We start from the raw sequence: 19,403 nt of genomic DNA on the forward strand, positions 1-19,403 counted from the left end.
CTACGGACCCTTTAACTAATTTCCCCAATGGCGACATCTTGCAGAAAGATTCTACAGTGTCACGACTGGGACTTTCTTCAAAGACTGGGAGGACCCTGGAGACTGCCAACCCCGGAAGGAGGGGACTCTGGGGAATGGCGTGCTGGAAGGAAAGTCCTCAGATACGAGCCTGCAGGGCACGGAGATGCGTCAGGGCCCCCGGATAGCGAGTGACAGGTGCTGGTGCCCGGTCTAGATGCCCGCCTCTCAGATTTCTGACCTGTACAAGAGTAGCGCCCGGTTCCAAGCTTGCAACACTGTGCCTTACCTGGCCCCTTGACCCCTGGGTGCTGCGTCCCTGAGCCGTTCAGCTGGGTCTGCCCAAGTCCTGTGTTTGAGAGGCCAGGCGCTGGAATCAGAGAGCTGAGGACTTGGTCACCAGCTTCTCATTTGCTATATGGATGCCTACACTTGCTGCGTGGCCAATGACCCCTTAGAGCCTTAGGTGTTCGTGATCTATAGCACTATCCAAGTGCTGGTCACTATTCTAGGAACATTCTATAATAACTCAGTTAAGGCCAACAGCCCTGAAAAGGAGAGCTCATTATTTGATCCTCTTTTGCAAATGAGGAAATTGAGGTGCAGGGAGGCTCTGTCCTTTGCCCCAAAGTCACCCAGCTAGCAGACGGCGGAGTCCACATACATAACCACCGCCCCGTATTTCTCCTCTGCGATGGACTCGGTGGTACCTCGCTGGCTCCTTACAAAGCAAACTGCTCAGCACAGAGCCTGGTGTGTCATAAAGAAGCCTCTATAATGCCAGCTGACATTACTGTTGGCATCATTTCTTCTGCCAGTTTCTGAGCATTCCTTACTCATTGTTATTCCCAATAGCCTCCTTCTTGGCCAGCAACTCTGTGTGCCAGAACCCTTGGTCCGCCCTCTCACTTACCCAGAGGGAGGGAGGGTTCTCTCTGTCATGGACAAAGCGCCTGAGACTCAGAGAGATGAACTCTGGCAGAGACAGGGACAGGAGTCACAGCCAGGGGCGGCGTCTGGAATCACAGCTCCCGGGGGGGATGGCGAGGACACCAGCCTGGCTCTGCACTCAGCTCGGGACGTGCCCCGCCCAGGCGTCATTTATCTGTTCTGAGCAGCACGGTGACGGGCCAGTGGCTCTCTCAACTCCAGTGGTTCCCACGCTTGAGCACACAACAGAACCCCCTGCGCCCCCTGCCCTGACCCCACCCACTGCCGCCACACCACACCCCCTTGGGGTTTCTGACTAGACAGGGCTGGGGGGCCTGTCGTGTGCATTTCTCACAATCCCCACAGAATGCGGACGCCATGGGCGGGTCCAGGGACCACACTCCGAGGACCACGGCTCTAGGAGAGCCTCTGGTGGCGTAGTAATGGTAGGGATGGCGGGTTCCTCTGATGTTGCCCTTTCAACTGAGGAGGGCTCTACAGCGGAGCCAGTGCCTTTGTGTTTGCCTGCAGTGTGACCCCACCTCTGGTTAGCTCCCTGCCATAGAGGCTTCTTAAGAGGGTCTGTTCTTTTTCTTTTTCTTTTTTTTTTTCTTAAATGAGAAGCAGGGAGGCAGAGAGACAGACTCCCATATGCGCCCCAACTGGGATTCACCCAGCAAGCCCCCTACCGGGCGATGCTCTGCCCATCTGGAGCTGTTGCTCCATTGCTTGGCAACCAAACTATTTTAGCGCCTGAGGCAGAGACCATGGAGCCATCCTCAGCACCCAGGGCTAACTTGCTCCAACTGAGCCATGGCTATAGGAGGGGAAGAGAGAGAGAGAGAAGGGAGAAGAGGAGGAGTGGAGAAGCAGATGGTCACTTCTCCTGAGTGCCCTGGCTGGGAATCAAACCCAGGATGTCCATACACTGGGCCGATTCTCTACCGCTGAGCCAACTGGTCAAGGCCAAGATTACCTGTTCTTGAAAGCCTTCTCTGATTGGAGCTCAGCCCCTGCCTCAGCCCACTTCCATCTGCTTGGGAATGGGAGCTCACCCTTTCAAACCGTCCCCAAGACAACATCTACTGTTACTTTTCTGATTCAAAATAAACACAACACAACCAAACCGACCTGTTGTTGAATGTTTAGAAAAGAACCAAAAACAAAAAGAAGGTTAAAGAAGAGAATTAAAATTACCCACCATCCCACTGCCACTATTTTGACGTATTTTAGTGTGTTTCCTTATCGTCTCATTATTTTTTATGTATGTTATCAATATTGGAATTTAAAAATATGTATATGGCCCTTAGAGTCCTAAAAACAAGGACTACTTTAAATGCAGTCTGTACACGGGAGCCTCTGTTCCCATGATGGAATTTGGAGAAGGCACTGATGTGTGCCAAGGACGGCTTCTTGGACAGGGCAGGCAGGTCTCAGCGCCGACCGCGAGGACACCGGCCTGGGGGTTGGACTCATCTTCACCTGTGGGGTGACGGGTGGCACAGCAGGAAGTGGGTTGGAGTCAGGGGGGTCGGGACGGGTCACGGAGAGCTGTAACTGGCTGGCCTTGTGCTGTCCGAGGTACTAGGGAGCCATTGCACATTCTTGAGCAGGAAATGACTTAGCAAAGGCCACACAGGCAAAGCAAGCAGGGTGGATTGAGGGTGGAGAGAGTGGGACAGCAGAGGGAAGAGGCATAGACACACAAGTGGGGTATAGCCCAGGGTCCCCCCAAACCCCCTGCGACCTGAGCAGTGTTGTGACGTGGGTGGGTCTACTTCTGAGCCGCCAGAATGGAGAGAGACTGGTTGATCTTCACCATGGCGATAATGAGGAGGCCACCGGTCAGCAGGAAGGTGGGCCAGAAGAGAGAGAAGAGGAGAGTCTTGGGCCCGTAGAGGCGCCGGTACAGGACGCTGGTCTCGTTCTTCCGCGTGGTCGAGAAGCAGTAGAAAACCCGGTGCTCGTGGAAGTTGTCTCTGACCTTCTCCACGTCGGCCCGGGCCGTCTGGTAGTTGTCCAGGCTGCCTGGGATGTAGGAGCACTGTGGGGAGAAGCGAGAGCTCCCAGGGTGTTGAATATCCCCGTCTCGTAAGATCTAGCGGTAGCGGCTGCCCAGGAGTCAAGATCGACGCCGGCTTTGGGGTCAGAGCTGTCTAATATTGGGAGGTTGTACACTGCATGGTCCTAGTGTCACCCGTGAGCCTGGTGGCCCTGGAACTGCACAGGGGACACGCTGCACACCTGGAGGCAGAGACACAGCTGGAGTGCTGGCCTGGCTCCCACTGCTGTAGAGCTTTAGACAAATCACTCACCCTTTCTGAGCCTCGATGGCTCCATCTCTTAAATGGTTCAAAGCAATATCTTTTTCAAAGAATGTTATAAACGAAGGACTTCAAGCTTAACTGTCTGAGGAGACTAGTGAGTGACAGTGAGTGACACAGGCCCAGTGGGCTCTCTGTTTGGATTCAGGACAGAGGTCACATGCTCAGTTACCTGCAGGACTCATGCAGGGACTGCCCACGAGGGATGTGGGTGAGGCAATAAGGCGGCAGGTGCCAACTTGCCTTCCTGCCAGACAGAACTGTCCGAGGGCGATGGGCCTGGTGAATGGAGACAGCCAGACCCGTGCAGACTGGCAGTCACCCCTCCCTCTGGACAAGGGACACCACAGGATCCAGAAGACCTGTTGTAGCCAGGCCTCTGACACTTCACGAGAAGCCAGAAAACCGGATTCTGATGTGAACTCTCACATTTTAAAAATATTAGCAAACATTTGCCTGACCTGTGGTGGCGCAGTGGATAAAGCGTTGACCTGGAACGCTGAGGTCTCTGGTTCAAAACCCTGCACTTGTCTGGTCAAGGCACATATGGGAGTTGATGCTTCCTGCTCCTCCCCCCCCCCTCTTTCTCTCTCTTTCTCTCTCTCTCTCTCTCCCCTCTCTAAATTGAATTAAAAAAATTTTTTTTTAAATATTGGCAAACATTCAAATGGAGAGAACCCTTTGTGATCTAACCCGTGTGAGCCAAACAAAAGATGCTGGCAAGCCAGTATGAGACTCTGGGATTCAGAGGAAAGAGATCGTGCATTTAGAAGATAGAGCACAATTAATTCTGACACTAATGTGCACAGGAACCTTCAGCCCAGTCAGATGAGCTCTGTAGGGGAGGCACTAAGCAGAGACCCTGGCTTTCTCCCTGTTCGGGGCTGGCAGGTCTGAACGCTCTTTATCTGAGCCAGGGGGAGATGCTCTGCAGGCACGGTCCTCCCCAGCCCCTCGTCCAGCAGACCACCTGGTGGGCTGGCCCTCTGAATCACTGAGGGTGGGCCCAGCAATCAGGTAATTCCTCCATATTCAAATGTTGGAGACCACTGGACTAGAGCAATTATGTTCAAGATCAAAATGTGTAAACTGCTGAACCAGCTTCTCCCCAGACCTCAGCTACTCCCTGGATTTAAATGAGGCCCCTCCCCCAAAGCTGCCTGCCCTGACAGTTCTCAGTCCAGCAGAACAAAGGATGGTGTTATCCTTTGGGGGAAGGGGGGACATGGGGGGAGCTGTATCCAGAAGTAGGTCACCAGCCGGCCAGCCAGTCAGCCAGGGGGCAGCTGAGGCTGGGGAGAAGCTGGCTCCTGAGGAATCTGGCATTCAGGGTTGTGCGATACTGCTGGGTCCCAGTAGCAGGTGGATTCTGAGTCCTGAACTGAGAGGGCCTAGCCTAAGTCTCCCCAGTGCCTCTGACTGTGACCTTGGGTAACCTGGCCCACTGAGCAACGGAGTGGCTATGGGGCCAGGCATTCAGCTACCTGGGTTCAACTACCCATTCCAAATTGTGTGACCTTGGCAAGTACTGTGACATCTCTGAGCCTTGTAAACGGGTTGGAGGGGGTTCCTGCCTAGCTGAGTCGCCGTGGGGACGCGTAAACATTTCACAGAGCCCAGCACATGGTTAGTGCTCAATAAATGGGAGATGCTGCTATCGTTAGTAATAATACTATGACAACTATGATATTGCAGTAATAGCTCCTTCTATCCCCGGTTAAAGAGAGGCCTTCCACATGGCACCCAGCTGGCCTGCAGCCCCGGCCGCCTGCACCCCAGGGCTCAATGGAAGTAGAGGGGCAGCCGGTCCGTTGTCCCAGCTGAGTGGCAGAAACGCGAAGGTACTTCCCACCCGCACAGCGGCCCGCCGTCAGCACCACTCCTGGGTGTGACGGGAGGGAAGACGGAGCAGCCAGTGGCTGCCAGCCGGCGCTGTCCTTCCAAGGGCCGGACATGCCGCTGACAGCTCCTCTCAGGGGACGATCTGGCCTCTGGTTCCTCTGAGCTGGCAGCCGTAGCGTCGGGGAGACGGCCTGCTGCCAATCCCCGTCACACCAGTGACCGTGCCTGCCTGTCTTTGAGAGTGAGCTTCTTGCTCCTGGGGATAAATTCAGGGGCCACTGGCTGCCAAGAAGAGGCAGGAGCCCTGGTGGCAGCCGACTCGGGGGGTCTGGAGGCTCTTCCTCCATCTGGTGGGGCTGAGTCACTGTCGTGAGGACAGAATAGGTCAGGCGACTTGCACTGTCCAGGCAGGCCCACTTCTCCGTGACCTTCAACCTCCAGCACTGTCCGTGGTCCCACTGTCCCCCCAGGCGCCCTGCCCATTCCCGTCCTATCCCATCAGCCACCAAAGGCTGACTGTCAGCATCCGTCCTGCCTCAGGACCACAGTCTTCATCCTGGGTGTTTGCTCTGGCCCCGCCTCTGCCTCATCCCTGAATAGCACACTCCTGGGACGCCAAGCCCTGTAGAGGCTCCAAGTTGCTCGCAGCAGTGGTTCTCAACCTTAGAATGACCTGGGGAGCCCAGAGACATAGCATCTGTTGGTGTAGTTCTGTCGAGTCCCCTGGGGGTCCCTCATGCACTGCCGCAGTTGAGGAGCCCCAGCTCGACCCATCGCATTCTAATGCCATCGTTCGGGGACGCTCGGCGGAGGTGACAGACGCAGGGCTTGTGCCGCGCCGGAGTGGCACCAGTATTTCCCTCTATGGCTTTCTCGAATTTAAATCCCCCAGTAATCTGCAGGACCTTCTTCTCAGAAATGGTGGGCTGGGTTAGGGGTCACTTACGACTCCCTCTCCCTGTGAAAACCAGCACCACCGGGAGCATGATGTGGAGGGAATTGTTCCTTCCGATGCAAATGCCAGGGACCGTCAGCATCCGCTGGGAGCCCAGGGTGACGGGAGGCCAGCCCTGGTGCCACCAGAGTCCCTTTAAACACTGGTCAGCCAGTGGTGGCACCAAGCCCGAGACCTGGTTTGCTCTCCCGGCAGGATTCACCTGCACTTTCCCCTTGGTGGTGGAGCCCGGGGGTGTTTTGGTAAAGTGGAGGTTGTAGATGCACTTTGCCCTTCCTCCAGTGCCCTTCCTTGTACTGGATGGACTTTGAAAGCAGAGGAAAGAGCCCTGATTGAGTGTCAATGTCTACCACTGTGCTTGGGGCAGTGGTTGCCTCCCCCGCGCCCCCGACAGTGCTGCGTCTTCATCCAGAATCTCACGCCCCCTTCTCTTTTCCTGCCCTGCTGTCCTTGCTGCCTCTCTCGGACGTCCTTAAAGACGGTTTTCTTAGCAAAACAGTTTCAGTAAAGTGTTTTTTCTGTAATCTTTTAAAAAATACGAGAACTAATATGTATAACATGTAGCTTGCTTCATTAAAAGCTTTGCCTCTCAAAACACACAAAAAAAACCACATGTGCGCACACACACACACACACACATACACACACAACATTGTCATTCGACACTCCGGTAGTATGGGGTCTCCTGGGCTCATCCCTGCATTCCCCTCTGTAGCCTTCCCCTGCTGCACCGCACGGCGTCATATAGCAGCATCGCTACGGGTCTTGGAACCCCTATGTCTCTGGCCAGCCCTGCCCGGCCTCCTTCTGAGGATGGGGCACCTGCTGGTATTTGAAAGCCTGTCCCGAGTGCCTTCCTGATAGCCGCCCTCGCCTGCTGCACTGCTGGCTGGAAAGCATCCCCTCCTGTAACCCCACATGTTTCTCCGTTCCTCTCTGTGGCCCCCCCCCACCGGTATTATTTCCCACATGAGCCTTCTCCTCTTGAGTCCAAAGCCCCTCACACAGGACGTGCTCAGTGACTGTTGAATGAATGAGTGAGGAGGGGCTGCAGTAGTGGGTCGGGGGGCGGGAGGGGTGGTGGGCGGCAGCGATGAGAAAATATCCCAAGTGTTGGCTTTGCCCCCGCCCTGGGCCCCTGGTTTCCTGGGGTGCAGGGTTCCCAGGGGTTTCCCTCGGTGGGGTCAGCTCTGGAGCTGGCTTCTCATTTGACTCACTTCACAGAATGAGGATAATAACACCAGCGGCCACTTCTGTTTGAGTGCGGGCTCCCCTCACCCCACTGGGAGCATGGCACAGTATATGTGGTCTCCAACCCCATAAGAGCACTTCAGCAAAGGTGGAAACTGAGGCACAGAGAGGCTAAGTCAGCCTCCTCAAGTCACACAGCCAGTTAGCGGCCCAGCAGGGATTCAACCCAGGTCCGTCTGACTCCAGCACAGAAAAGCACGGTCAGGCTGGCCCCCACTCCAGCTGTGGCCCCTGGTTCATCCTTCTCAGCCCCCCGCCCTCCGGAGAGGAGCTAGGCAGCCAGGTGGGGACAGGCCCGCACACCGGCCAGGGGTAAGGGGACAGGTACCCAACCCCCCCCAGCTAGTACCTGCTGGTTCTGGTCCCAAGTGTCCTCCGTGTGGTACAGCACGGCCCAGCGACCCAAGGCAGACACGTTGACCCACAGGCACGGGTACTGGGGCACCTTCTTGCCCTCCAGCTCCTCCTGGTCCCTGATGTGGGTCTCAATCAGGTGGCACGTGGATTCCTGGGTCCACACGCTGGAGGGATCACACATACACACACATTTCAGAGCCTGAGTGGCACAGAGCACCCTGCCTGAACCCCTTTAGAGAGAGCCGGGGTTGGCTCATCATACTACAAGCACCCAGCACTAAAGGAGCGTAATCCCAGAGTCCCAGGGCCTGGGGGGGGACAGGACATAAACTCAGAATGACAATGCTTAGACATCATTACAGCAGGGGCAGTCAACCTTTTTATACCTACCGCCCACTTCTGTATCTCTGTTAGTAGTAAAATTTTCTAACCTCCCACCAGTTCCACAGTAATGGTGATTTATAAAGTAGGGGAGTCACTTTGCTTTATAAAATTTATAAAGCGGAGTTACAGCAAGTTAAAGCATATAATAATAATTACTTACCAAGTACTTTATGTTGGATTTTTGCTAAGTTTGGCAGAATAAATCTTTATAAAGCAACTTACTATAGTTAAATCTATCTTTTTATTTATACTTTGGTTGCTCCGCTACCGCCCACCATGAAAGCTGGAACGCCCACTAGTGGGCGGTAGGGACCAGGTTGACTACCACTGATTTACATAATGGTTTTCAACAGCGGATGAGCTACGTAATTCTGGCCCTCTGATTCCTCCCGGGATCAAGCTCACCCTGGAGCATTTGTTCTCATCCTTGGTGTCTCTTGTGGAAGGGGCCTCCTGTGTCTGTTACCTACAAGTCCCAGAATTCCAGATAAATGGGGCCCAGTCGGGCCTACCCTCCCGGCACTTGAATCCTTGACCCTAAGAATGAGGATTAGCCAGAGCCTCCTGCCTCCTCTGAGGGTCAAGGACAAGGGGTACAGGAAGAAGTCTGGGGTCCTCAGAGAGCAGACCCTTAGGACAGAGGCTGGAGGATGGGGACAGGCCAGCCGAGTGGGGTACCTTTTCAGGTAGAGGGGCAGCACAGCCGTGCCCAGGATATAGTAGGTGATGACCGCGCACAGCACCATGGCCACCCCCAGGCACAGGGCTCGAGTCTCTCCCCGCTTCTGGGCCATCACCAGCTTCTTCCCCATGTCCACCGGGGACAGCAGTCATTTCTAGGGCCACAGAGACACAGAGATGTGGGATGAGCACAGGTGACTATTAATCCCCGGAAGAAAGAACAGGTGGGGGGGGGGAGCATGCACAAATATTAATATCACCCCTATTTCTATATGGAGCTTTTTGGACCCCAAGGAAGCCTCCCCGTGCCCCGCCCCGCCCCCCAGCTCTGAGAGGCGAGGGTTGTCCCTGTTTAACAGATGGAGGACCTGTGGCCCAGAGAGGTCAAGTGACTTCTGCCCAAGGCCACGGTGTGTGACAAGCTCAATAATGGCCCCCAAGACGCCCACGGTCTCCGCCCTGGGACTGTGGCTGTGACTTCACATGGCAAGAACCTCAAATTGAGGATCTGGAGATGGGGAGGGGGGTTCATCCTGGGTTATCCGTGTAGCCCCTGAACGCCCTTACAAGTAGGAGGCAAACAGGAAGCCTAGACTCCAAAGAGGAGAAGGGACTGTGACCAGGGAGGCAGAGATGGGAGTGGAGCCACCACACGCCCGGGACTGCGGGCAGCGCCCAGAAGCCGGAGGAGGCGAAGAACATGGATTGTGCCCCGCAGCACACGTCCATGGAGGGAGCACGGCCGTGCCGACACGGACTTCAGCCCTGCCAGCATTTCGCCGAGTTGGGGCTTCCGGCCTCCCAAACTCAGTGCAAAATAGATCTGTGTTCTTTGGGGCGCCGGGTTGATGGCGGTTGGTTCAGGCAGCCCTGGAAACTGGGACAGGAGATGAACTAATTCAGCAGGCAGCCGAGGCGGAAGTCCGGGAGCTTGCTCCTAGGATACTCGTCTCAGGAAAACCTGGAGCTTTTCACAGTTCTGCCCGACAGTCCCACGGCGGGGCCGGAGGGGCCGGGGGACAGCAGGCAGAGAACTCCCGACGGCAGCCGCAGGCACCGGCGGTGACTTGAATTTTCTGCAGTCAGGATCCTGTGAGGGCCACCTTCCACTTCAAGCGAGGGCTTAGGTGGCCTCCCAGCTGCACTCTTACTGGGGGGACTTGAGCCACGGGCCAAAGCGGCGTGGGGGAGCAGCTGGTTCTTTCCTCCACTGTCCGGAGCACCCCCCCTCATTTTCCTCCGGGGAAGCTACATCACCCAGAGGTGTGGCCCATCCCCTGTGGGCGACCGGGAGCCACTTAGCTGCCAGGCTTCTGTCCCTGGTGTGCGTTTCCCATCTGTTCTGTGCCCCGTAGCCCTCAGGTTCATGTCTGTTGTTCGTGTTTGTTTAAGATAACCATAGTCCCTCTCTATCAGAGGGCTCTTTCTCTGGAGTCCACTGGGTTATGGAAAATTTTAGCTGGCTATCGGGAAGAACTTTATTTTCCCTGCCAGAAGTAATAAACATGTATTTTTTTTTTTTTATAAATTAGTGGATGTCCAAGAGAGAGACATTGGTCCAAAGGGATTTTCAGCAAAATGCTCTATTTTCTCCTTAGGCTTCTCTGCTAAGTACTGGCTGTTTCAAGTATCCCATCCCAGATCCTTCAGCCCCTCTCACCCCCACGCCGGCTGTCTCCCCTCCCCACCGTCTTAAAGAGGAGAGCCAGGGTTGGGCCCCTAGGACGTAACCCTGTCACTGCCTCCAAGATGACTGACAGGGATGACGCCCAATGACAAGTTTCCTTCCCTCATTGGGGGTACCAGGAAGTGGGGTTCCCCTGCATCATTCAAACAGAGACAGTACAGTGTCACGAGGGAGTAAACTTTCCTGGGCTGACCTCTGGGCCTCAGCCTCTGGCTGCTCAGGAAGCCGGGACCAGAGGGCCAGGGCACTGAGTGAATAGGGTGACCGGGCCACAGAACCCCCCACCTCCCAGCTGAGCACCAGATGCCAGCCCCTCTGCTCCCCAGGGACACCAGCCACCGCCCCCTGGAGCCCAGAATCCTGATGCCCAGCCCCTGGGGTAGTAGCTCCGGCTGCCGCCCCCCCACCCCCCAGCTCTGCTCTGTCCCCTCCCGCTCTCCTCTCGCCCCTCTAGCCCTAGGCTTTGGAGAAATCACGTCCCAAGTGCTCTGGGCGCGGTACTCACAGTCTCCCCAGCGCCCCGGAGTCTGCAGCAGACACTTCCTAGCTGCCTGGCCCCCAGCCCCCACCCCAAACCAGGCCGCCAGAGCTCTGGCAGGGAGCTTGGGCTCCCAGCCTGTCTCCGTCTCCAGGGAAGCGGCCTTTGGTCCCCATTGGGGGTGAACCTCCATGCCCAAACATGGTCAAGTCTGAGCACACAGCCCCAGGACACACACTCAAGAGCAGGTACCCAGCCCGGAGGAGGAGGACAGAGGGCGGTGACTGCTACCCAGGGCCCTTGCCCCTGCATTTCCCAGGGTCTCCTGGGAAACAGGGTTCAAAGAACAACCGAGAGCAGCCCGGGAAGCCGGGAAAGACTATCCTGGTGTTTTCAGAAACACTTCTCCGCTCGCTCGGTCTCTCTGTGCTGGCAGAGAAGCGGGAATGGGAAGTGGTTTTTCTTTTGTTGCCGTGGGGGAGGGCGGAGGAGTTGAAGCTGGGGGCAGGGGTGAGGGTGGGGGGGTGGGAGGCTTGTCAGCCCCCCACCCTGGGGAGGGCATTTCCCCGCTGGAGCAGCCAAACCCTCCTGCTGCCTTTGGCTCTCGCACACTGTGCAGCCCCGAGCAAGTCTTGGCACCTCTCTGAGCCTCAGTTGTCTCCTCTGTGCTGTTGGGATTTTAAAAATTTACTTTGTTCAGGGTAGCGATGAGAATTAGAGATGGTGGCGACTTGGGGCAGAAGAGAAGAAACGCACATTTGAAAGACCGACCAGGCAGAAGACGCAGGGAACAGTCATAGCTCGACAGCAGCTTCTGGCTGGCCAGGCGCAGGGACGGCCCGCCCTGTCCAGCAGCTTCCCAGACAGTCAAAGCGTGGTGTGCAGTCATGGCAGAGATTCGTTCCTCTCAAGAAGACAAGTAAGCATCAGCATGTGCGGGCTAAAACGTGCTCCAAGATCTCTCCCTGTTCCATCATCTGTAAAGTGGTTGTTAAACGGATTAGAAATCAGTGAGAAAACAAACCTGATACCGTGGGCCTCTCCTCGCTCTCAGGCACAGTGGCCCTGCCCCCGCCCCCCCCCCCCCCTTTAGCTGAGAGTGACATCAGGAAGCTGACTCTGAGCCATGGAGGCCTTTGTCACCGCTCCACGGTTACGTGGCTCTGAGGGCGGCTGGTGCCAGGTTCAAAGCCGGCCCCTCCAGATTGCAAAGCCCAGACTTGTCTCTGCTGGGCCCGGGCCCTCTCTGAGACGTAAAAGCCACCTCCACCATCCAGTCACCTGCCACCTGAGGCTCTGGGGGTGTCCCTGAGTGAGCCCCGAGGTGGGTGAGAGTCCCACCCCCGCCCTCACTCCTGCCTGGGCCCCCGTGAGGCAGCCTGCCAGCCCGCCCAGCGGGCCGTGAAACGACATCCCTCTCCAGACATCAGTTCCCTTCCCCCGACCCTTTGCTAATTGAATCATATTAAGAGGAGAGGAAATTGTCTGTTTAATGAACATCATAGCCAAGGAGGTCTCTTGAGACTTTAGACCTTATGGACAGCTTGACAATGAGGGACAGAGGGCCTGGAATAAATCCCAGAGGAGAGTGGTGTTCCGAGGGTGGTTTTGGACCATTCCGGGAGCCCAAAGGGTCCTCGGGGGCCCGTGAACTAACGCAAAGCTGCCGATCCTTCCTCCCGGTCCCTGGGAGAGAGGCACAGAGCCGCAGAGAGCCACTTTTAAGTTTCGCCAAAGGGCCGCTTGCTCATAATCAACCGAATGAGTTATTAAGGGTTACACGTTTAGAATTTATAAACAAACATTAGCATTCTTCCCAAGGTGCTTTTCCTCTTGGAAGATGGGAACAGGCAGGGGAGAGGAAGATGGGAACAGGGAGGGGAAGCGAGCTCGTCTGCGGCACTGTGAGCCCGAGCCAGACGCGTCGACAAGCCTTGCTTTGGAGGGTCTGTGGGTGACAGCTGGGTCCCCAGCTGGGTGCGGAGTTGTGTGTGGCAGGTGGTTGTCGGTCGAGGGCAAGGGAACAATGATGTTACAACTATAAAGATCGTTGCTTCACATTCACACAGGGTGTTACCTTCCCCGACTTCAGTCTTCCAGCGACCCTATCAGGTCAGAAGTACGATAGGCTCCCCTGGCTGGTCGGCCTGGCATGTGGAAGTCTCAGGTTTGATTCCCGACCAGGGCACATAGGAGAAGTGCCCATCTGCTTCTCCACCCTTCACCCTCTCCTTCCTCTCTGTCTCTCTCTTCCTCTCCTGTAGCCAAGGCTCCACTGGAGCAAAGTTGGCCTGGGCGCTGAGGATGGCTCTATGGCCTCCGCCTCAGGCCCTAGAATGGCTCCAACAGCAAGGAAGCAAAGCCCCAGATGGGCAGAGCATCGCCCCCTGGGGGGCATGCCGGGTGGATCCCGGTCGGGCACAAGTGAGAGTCTGTCTGACTTCCTCCCTGCTTCTAACTTCGGAAAAATACAAATTAATAAATAATTGTTAAAAAGAAGTACTATAGGCCCTGGCCGGTTTGCTCAGTGGTAGAGCGTCGGCCTGGAGTGCAGAGGTCCCGGGTTCGATTCCCGGCCAGGGCACACAGGAGAAGCGCCCATCTGCTTCTCCACCCCTCCCCCTCTCCTTCCTCTCTGTCTCTCTCTTCCCCTCCCGCAGCCAAGGCTCCATTGGAGCAAAGATGGCCCGGGCGCTGGGGATGGCTCCTTGGCCTCTGCCCCAGGCGCTAGAGTGGCTCTGGTCGCAACAGAGTGACACCCCGGAGGGGCAGAGCATTGCCCCCTGGTGGGCAGAGCGTCGCCCCCTGGTGGGCATGCCGGGTGGATCCCGGTCGGGCGCATGCGGGAGTCTGTCTGACTGTCTCTCCCCGTTTCCAGCTTCAGAAAATTACAAAAAAAAAAAAAAAAAGAAGAAGTACTGTAGGCTCATGTTAATCTGTTCAGGGAGAGGTTTTTCTACCCATTTTCCAGAGTGGATAACTAACTGAGGTTCAGCGAGGTTAACTAAGTGGCCCACGGCGAGGTACTGTGCCTCTCTGTCCGTCTCTGGCATGGAGATGGTATTACCCAGCCCCTCGGTGTTTGTCGAGGAACAAGAGCTCGCTTAGCGCGGCCGATTGTGTTTTCCTGAGATGGCCACACACACACACCTGCCGTCCCAGGTGCTCTCCTTTCAACGTGGCAGCGCCGCTCTTCTGTCAAGAGTGGGCCTCTGTGTCCTCTCCCCTCCGGCCGGATGGAGGAGCTTCATAGCCTCCTGGCCTGTGGAGTGTGGGGGAAGAGACGCCGCCGTGATTTCCCGGGCTAAGTCATGAACACGGACGGATACGGCTTGCCCTGGGCACGGTGGCCCGGACCCTTCCCGCAGAGCCAGCCTCTAAATGGTGAAGAAGCCAAGAGGTCACGTGTGGGCGTCCCCGCTCATGGCCCCCTGCGCAGTGGTCAGCCGACAGCCAGCAGCTCCCGCCGGACACGTGGGTGAGAGAACCTGCCGATTCCCAGCCTCCAGCCTTCAGGTCCCCCCAACATCACGGAGCAGAGACCAGCCTTCCCCTCTGTGCCCTCTCCCAGTGTCCATGCACGTGCATGCACACACACACACACACACACACACACACACACACACACGCGCACGCGCGCACACGCACGCACACGCACGCACGCGCACGCACACACACGCACACGCACGCACACACGCACACACACGCACGCACACACGCACACACGCACGCACACGCACGCACACACACGCACGCACACACCCACACACACGCACACACACGCACGCACACACACGCACACACACAGACACGCACACACACACGCGCACGCGCACGCACACACGCACGCACACGCACACACACGCACACACACACGCGCGCACACACACACACACGCGCGCACACACGCACACACGCACACGCACACGCATGCTCCTCTCAGCAGTCCTCGTACAGGGTCCTCTTGTTTCTGTTATCTGCCCGAGGTCACTGTGCCGGCCTGTGATGTGACGGAGCCTGCATGGGGACCACAGCCCGTCCGCATCCCCCCTGACCCCCTCCCCAGCCGCAGTTCCCCGGGCGGACCCGTGTTCCTTGACATCTGCTCCAGCTGCTTGGCAAACCCCCTCTCCTCGCTCTACAGCACTTTCTGAATTATGCATCCACTTATTTATTTAAACCCCTTTGAATCAATATCTATTCTCCGCCGCCACTTGGGATAATAAGTTCCATAAATCAAATTGGCAACCGTGTCATGAGCCCCGCTGAGGGAGTTTTGCTGGCCTGGCCGAGCGCCTCGGGGAGTGGGTGTGGGTGACACTCAGTCGACTCACGAGCATGTGAGGCCCGACTGCGCAGGGGTCTGGATGAGACACAGTGCTGAGGTGGACCTGGTGTGGCCCCTTCCATTTGGGGTCAGAAGAATGGATTTTTTTTAAAGGGCAAAAAAAAGACCCTGGAAAAAAATAAAAAAGATATATTTAAGGGAGAGAGAGTCATAGAGGGCAGATGAAATGACACTGAAAGATTATTCAACAGGCCTGGCCGGGTAGCTCCGTCAGTTAGAGCATCGTCCCTATACACCAAGATTGGGGGTTTGATCCCCAGTCAGGGCACATGCAGGAATCAACCGGTGAATGTGTAGATAAGCAGAACAACGAATCGATGTCTCTTTCTCTCGCTCTTTCCCTTCCTCTCTAAAATCAATAAATTTTTTAAAAGTTTAATTAAAAAAAATAAGATTGTTGAATAGCGTTGAGAAGAGAAAGTATAAAAACAGGACAATTAAATGTCAATATTTGGATCCAGTGACAAGACAGGGCTTAATGAGGAACACACGGTCGCTCCCCGTGAGGGAAGGGGTGCCTTGCTCCCTGAGCCGTTTACCCCCTTCGCCTCATTTTTCTCACTTAGTGACAAGGTTATGTGAGCCCACTCCGTTGCTGACATCATTGTAAGCGGCTTGAAGCTCTCCTTGAAACAAGGAGGAACATAAATAAATAAAGAGCGCCGCCGTGCACCTGCGCGGTCAAGTCCCTTCTCCGTGGCTTCGCCTCCTGCAGAAGGCTCCCAGCGCGCCCTGGGAAGCTAGGCCACCACGAGGGGCAGGGACAGAATGAGGCACAGAGGTACCCCCCCCCATACACACACACACACACACACACACACTCAGGGGAAATCACTGGCAAGGGGAGGGGCGGGTGTCCTGCCCACACTCACAGAGGGCCGCAGCCTCCCTCCCGCCAGCGGGCACACCTGTCTGTCCCCGTCTGTCCGAGGGACTCGGTCCTGGCATCCTCGCCTCACCTCCCGTCCCCCTAGCCGCTCTCCGTGCCTCCTCGGCGAGGTCAGTGCCCTGGTGGGACAGGCTCAGAGCGCCGCCGTGTGCCCTCGTCCGAGCAAGCCCTCTCCCCGTGGGTCTGCCTTCATCCCTGCGCCTTCTCTGTTCACTGGGCTCCCCACGGGAGGGTGAGCCCCCCCGAGACCTGGGGCAGGAACTGTTCAAGGTCGCGGCGTCGCTCGCGCCTGAAGGAGTAACCAAAGAATCTTGGGTTTTACCCGTTGGTGGTGGATTGGTTTGGGGGGCAGAAAAAAAGTCTCTTGCTTCTAAACAGTTCCTGTACCACCTTAACCCTGTGTAAGTGTTAACTACACAGGGTTCAGTCGAGTTAACTAGGTTCACGCGGTGGGTCAGCAGCGCTCTGGGACTTTTCATAGGGCTACACTGGAGCTCTTACCTCCTGCACAACTCCCCGTTCCGCCCGCCTCCCAGCCCCTGGCAGCCAGCACCCCACCTCCTGTGTCTGTGAGTCTGACTGTTGTAGACACCTCACAGGAATGGACCGGAACGGTTATGTGTTCCTTTCGTGTCCGGTTTATTTCATAATGTCTTCCTTGAGGTGCGTGGTTGCTGCAGCGTACGACCAGAAAGACATCTCTGCCTTTTTAATGTAATGGAATATTGTAATCATTCTCCCATACTGTAAAACATTTTTTAAAGAGCTGTACAGTATTCCATTATATGGGTAAGCCGTAATATATTTAATCGAACCTATGTTTGTTTGTTGGCTGTTTAGCAGTGGCACTTGTTTGCTTGTTTAGTGGAACTCAGAGTCGCCCTCTGCTGGTCGGCGGGACTGTTGCACCCCACCCCCCTCGCAACCCCCTCACCTCCCTCACACCCCCACACCCCTCCCCTGCACCCAGTATCATTTCTCATGAACTGACAGGTCTGAAGGAGATTGGATCTATAAGGATGCAGTGTGGGGACCAGATCTGTGGACAGAGATGAGAGAGCCACAGAAGTGGAAGAAGGTAGCAGTTTTCCGTTTTGTAGCCCTGGCCAAGCCTGATTGGAGCCTTGGAATGAGAGACAGAGGGAGTGGTTGAAGGAGAATGAGCAAACTCCTTTACGAGATCGCCTGTGGGATGCAGAACAGAAACGGCCATTTTGGGGCCCAGGTGACAAAGTGGCTCTCCCCACTTTTTTTTTTTTTTTTTTTTTTTTTTACAGAGACAGAGAGTCAGAGAGAGGAACAGACAGGGACAGACAGGAATGGAGAGAGATGAGAAGCATCAATCATTAGTTTTGCATTGCGACACCTTAGTTGTTCATTGATTGCTTTCTCATACGTGCCTTGACCGCGGGCCTTCAGCAGACCGAGTAACCCCTTGCTCGAGCCAGCGAACTTGGGTCCAAGCTGGTGAGCTTTTGCTCAAACCAGATGAGCCCGCGCTCAAGCTGGCGACCTCGGGGTCTCGAACCTGGGTCCTTCCGCATCCCAGTCCGACGCTCTATCCACTGCGCCACCGCCTGGTCAGGCTCTCCCCACTTCTGTTTAACCTGGCTCTGGGGTGAGGAGAACGGAGGGCTCCCAGTGACACTGTGGCCCTGGGCCGTGGCCCCTGAAGAGTCTGCCTCAACACCCCAGGGGGCTGCAGCGGAGGCAGCCGCCCCCACCGCCCTGCGCCAGCCCAGCCGTGGTCCCGCAGGGGAGGCGGGGCCGGCCGTGCTGCAGCTGGCTCATTCCAGCGTCTCTGCCCGCCCGCCCACCTGCCCATTGTTGCACCGCTGGGAGCTGGAAGTCGGCCGTGGTGTGTGTGTGTGGGGGGGGGAGGTGTATACCGTGGAAATCTACCAACCCTGCTGATCAGGCTTCTGCTTTTGGGGGAACCAGTTGCTCAGCACGCAACTTCAGAGGTCACACAGAAATTGGGAAATTCAAAGAGGATTTAGGTACTACTGACAACGGTGTGGGCAGGGAAGGGGGTTGGCAAACCCAGGGAGTAGTGACCCCTGAGGGCTGGCCGCCCGGGCTGAGGGATGGAGGATAGGGGCCGTGTCCAGTTCCGCCAATTTGAGCCCTCGATCCAGTGGCCACTCATTAGCTCGTGGCTGCTGAGCCCTTGAAAAGTCTAGGTGAGTGGAGAACTAAATTTTTTTTTTTTTTGTATTTTTTCTGAAGCTGGAAACAGGAGAGACAGTCAGACAGACTCCCGCATGCGCCCGACCAGGATCCACCCGGCACGCCCACCAGGGGCGACGCTCTGCCCACCAGGGGGCGATGCTCTGCCCCTCCAGGGTGTCACTCTGCCGCGACTAGAGCCACTCTAGTGCCTGGGGCAGCGGCCAAGGAACCATCCCCAGCGCCCGGGCCATCTTTGCTCCAATGGAGCCTTGGCTGCGGGAGGGGAAGAGAGAGACAGAGAGGAAGGGGGGGGTGGAGAAGCAAATGGGTGCTTCTCCTATGTGCCCTGGCCGGGAATCGAACCCGGGTCCCCCACACGCCAGGCCGACGCTCTACCGCTGAGCCAACTGGCCAGGGCCAGAGAACTAAATTTTTAATTTTATCTACTCTGAATGAATCACGCCTCCAGACCCATATGCTGCTGGCCGCTCCACTGCCTGGCCTTTCCTTTCTCCGGCTGGTCCCGGGAGGCTCTCCCAGCACCCTCTGCAACCTCAGCCTCGGGAGGGACTCGGAGTGGCCTTCCCGAAGCTTGTCGCCCAGCCTCTGCCGTGACTCACTCTGAGCCAGGACCCCAGCGGGAAGCCCCCCACCCCTTCTGCCTGCAGCTGGCACTGGGGCGGCCCCAGGGCGGAGGTCCCAGCAGCTGCCTCCTGCAGATGCTGAAAACGAGGTGCTGCAGAGAGAGGCGTTTGAATCCCTTTCCCCACACGTTCACGGAAATGAAAATGCTGGCTGCTGTCCGTACATAACAAGATTGCTCCCACAGGGCTCAAGGTCTCCACTTGCTCTCAGTGCAAAGACTGTCAGAAGCGTCGCTCGTGCCATGTTTGGGAGCTAACAACATGGATGTGAACTGTGCCGGTCTCAGGGGACATAGTCTCCCTGGGGACCCTGTCTCTAAGGAGAGAACTGTAGAGGTATTCAAGAGCTGATTTTTTTTTTTTTTTTGTATTTTTTTGAAGCTGGAAATGGGGAGAGACAGTCAGACTCCCGCATGCACCCGATCGGGATCCACCCGGCACAC

The 19,403-nt window shown here is 56.3% G+C and overlaps 2 protein-coding genes across 5 annotated transcripts in view; one reads left to right on the top strand and one right to left on the bottom strand.

Moving 5' to 3' along the window:
- KCNIP1 (potassium voltage-gated channel interacting protein 1) overlaps positions 1-19,403 on the top strand; it is a 292,783-nt gene that overhangs the window by 14,341 nt on the left and 259,039 nt on the right. The gene's annotated exons all lie outside the window — the stretch shown is intronic.
- Positions 1,360-11,982, bottom strand: KCNMB1 (potassium calcium-activated channel subfamily M regulatory beta subunit 1). 3 transcript variants are annotated; one of them, XM_066341673.1, is made up of 4 exons: positions 11,932-11,982; positions 8,740-8,897; positions 7,670-7,841; positions 1,360-2,992 (listed from the first exon to the last, which is right to left on the bottom strand). In XM_066341673.1, the coding sequence occupies exons 2-4, from the start codon at positions 8,871-8,873 to the stop codon at positions 2,723-2,725; spliced, it is 576 nt and encodes a 191-aa protein (XP_066197770.1). In that variant the 5' UTR covers positions 8,874-8,897; positions 11,932-11,982; the 3' UTR covers positions 1,360-2,722. The 3 variants fall into 3 exon arrangements, with proteins under 3 accessions (XP_066197770.1, XP_066197769.1, XP_066197768.1); XM_066341672.1 differs by lacking the exon at positions 11,932-11,982 and adding an exon at positions 11,664-11,892; XM_066341671.1 differs by lacking the exon at positions 11,932-11,982 and adding an exon at positions 10,935-11,050.

The sequence above is a fragment of the Saccopteryx leptura genome, chromosome 6 (assembly GCF_036850995.1).
Source record: "Saccopteryx leptura isolate mSacLep1 chromosome 6, mSacLep1_pri_phased_curated, whole genome shotgun sequence".
NCBI lineage: Eukaryota > Metazoa > Chordata > Mammalia > Chiroptera > Emballonuridae > Saccopteryx > Saccopteryx leptura.

Bases quoted from the DNA above. Each gene is read 5' to 3' on its own strand.
- KCNMB1 (XM_066341673.1), bottom strand. From the start codon at position 8,873: ATGGGGAAGAAGCTGGTGATGGCCCAGAAGCGGGGAGAGACTCGAGCC. The intron at 7,842-8,739 runs GTACCCCACTCG...TGATCCCTCCAG, and splicing joins CTGCCCCTCTACCTGAAAAG to CGTGTGGACCCAGGAATCCA. The intron at 2,993-7,669 runs GTACTAGCTGGG...TTCTCCCCACAG, and splicing joins CTTGGGACCAGAACCAGCAG to TGCTCCTACATCCCAGGCAG.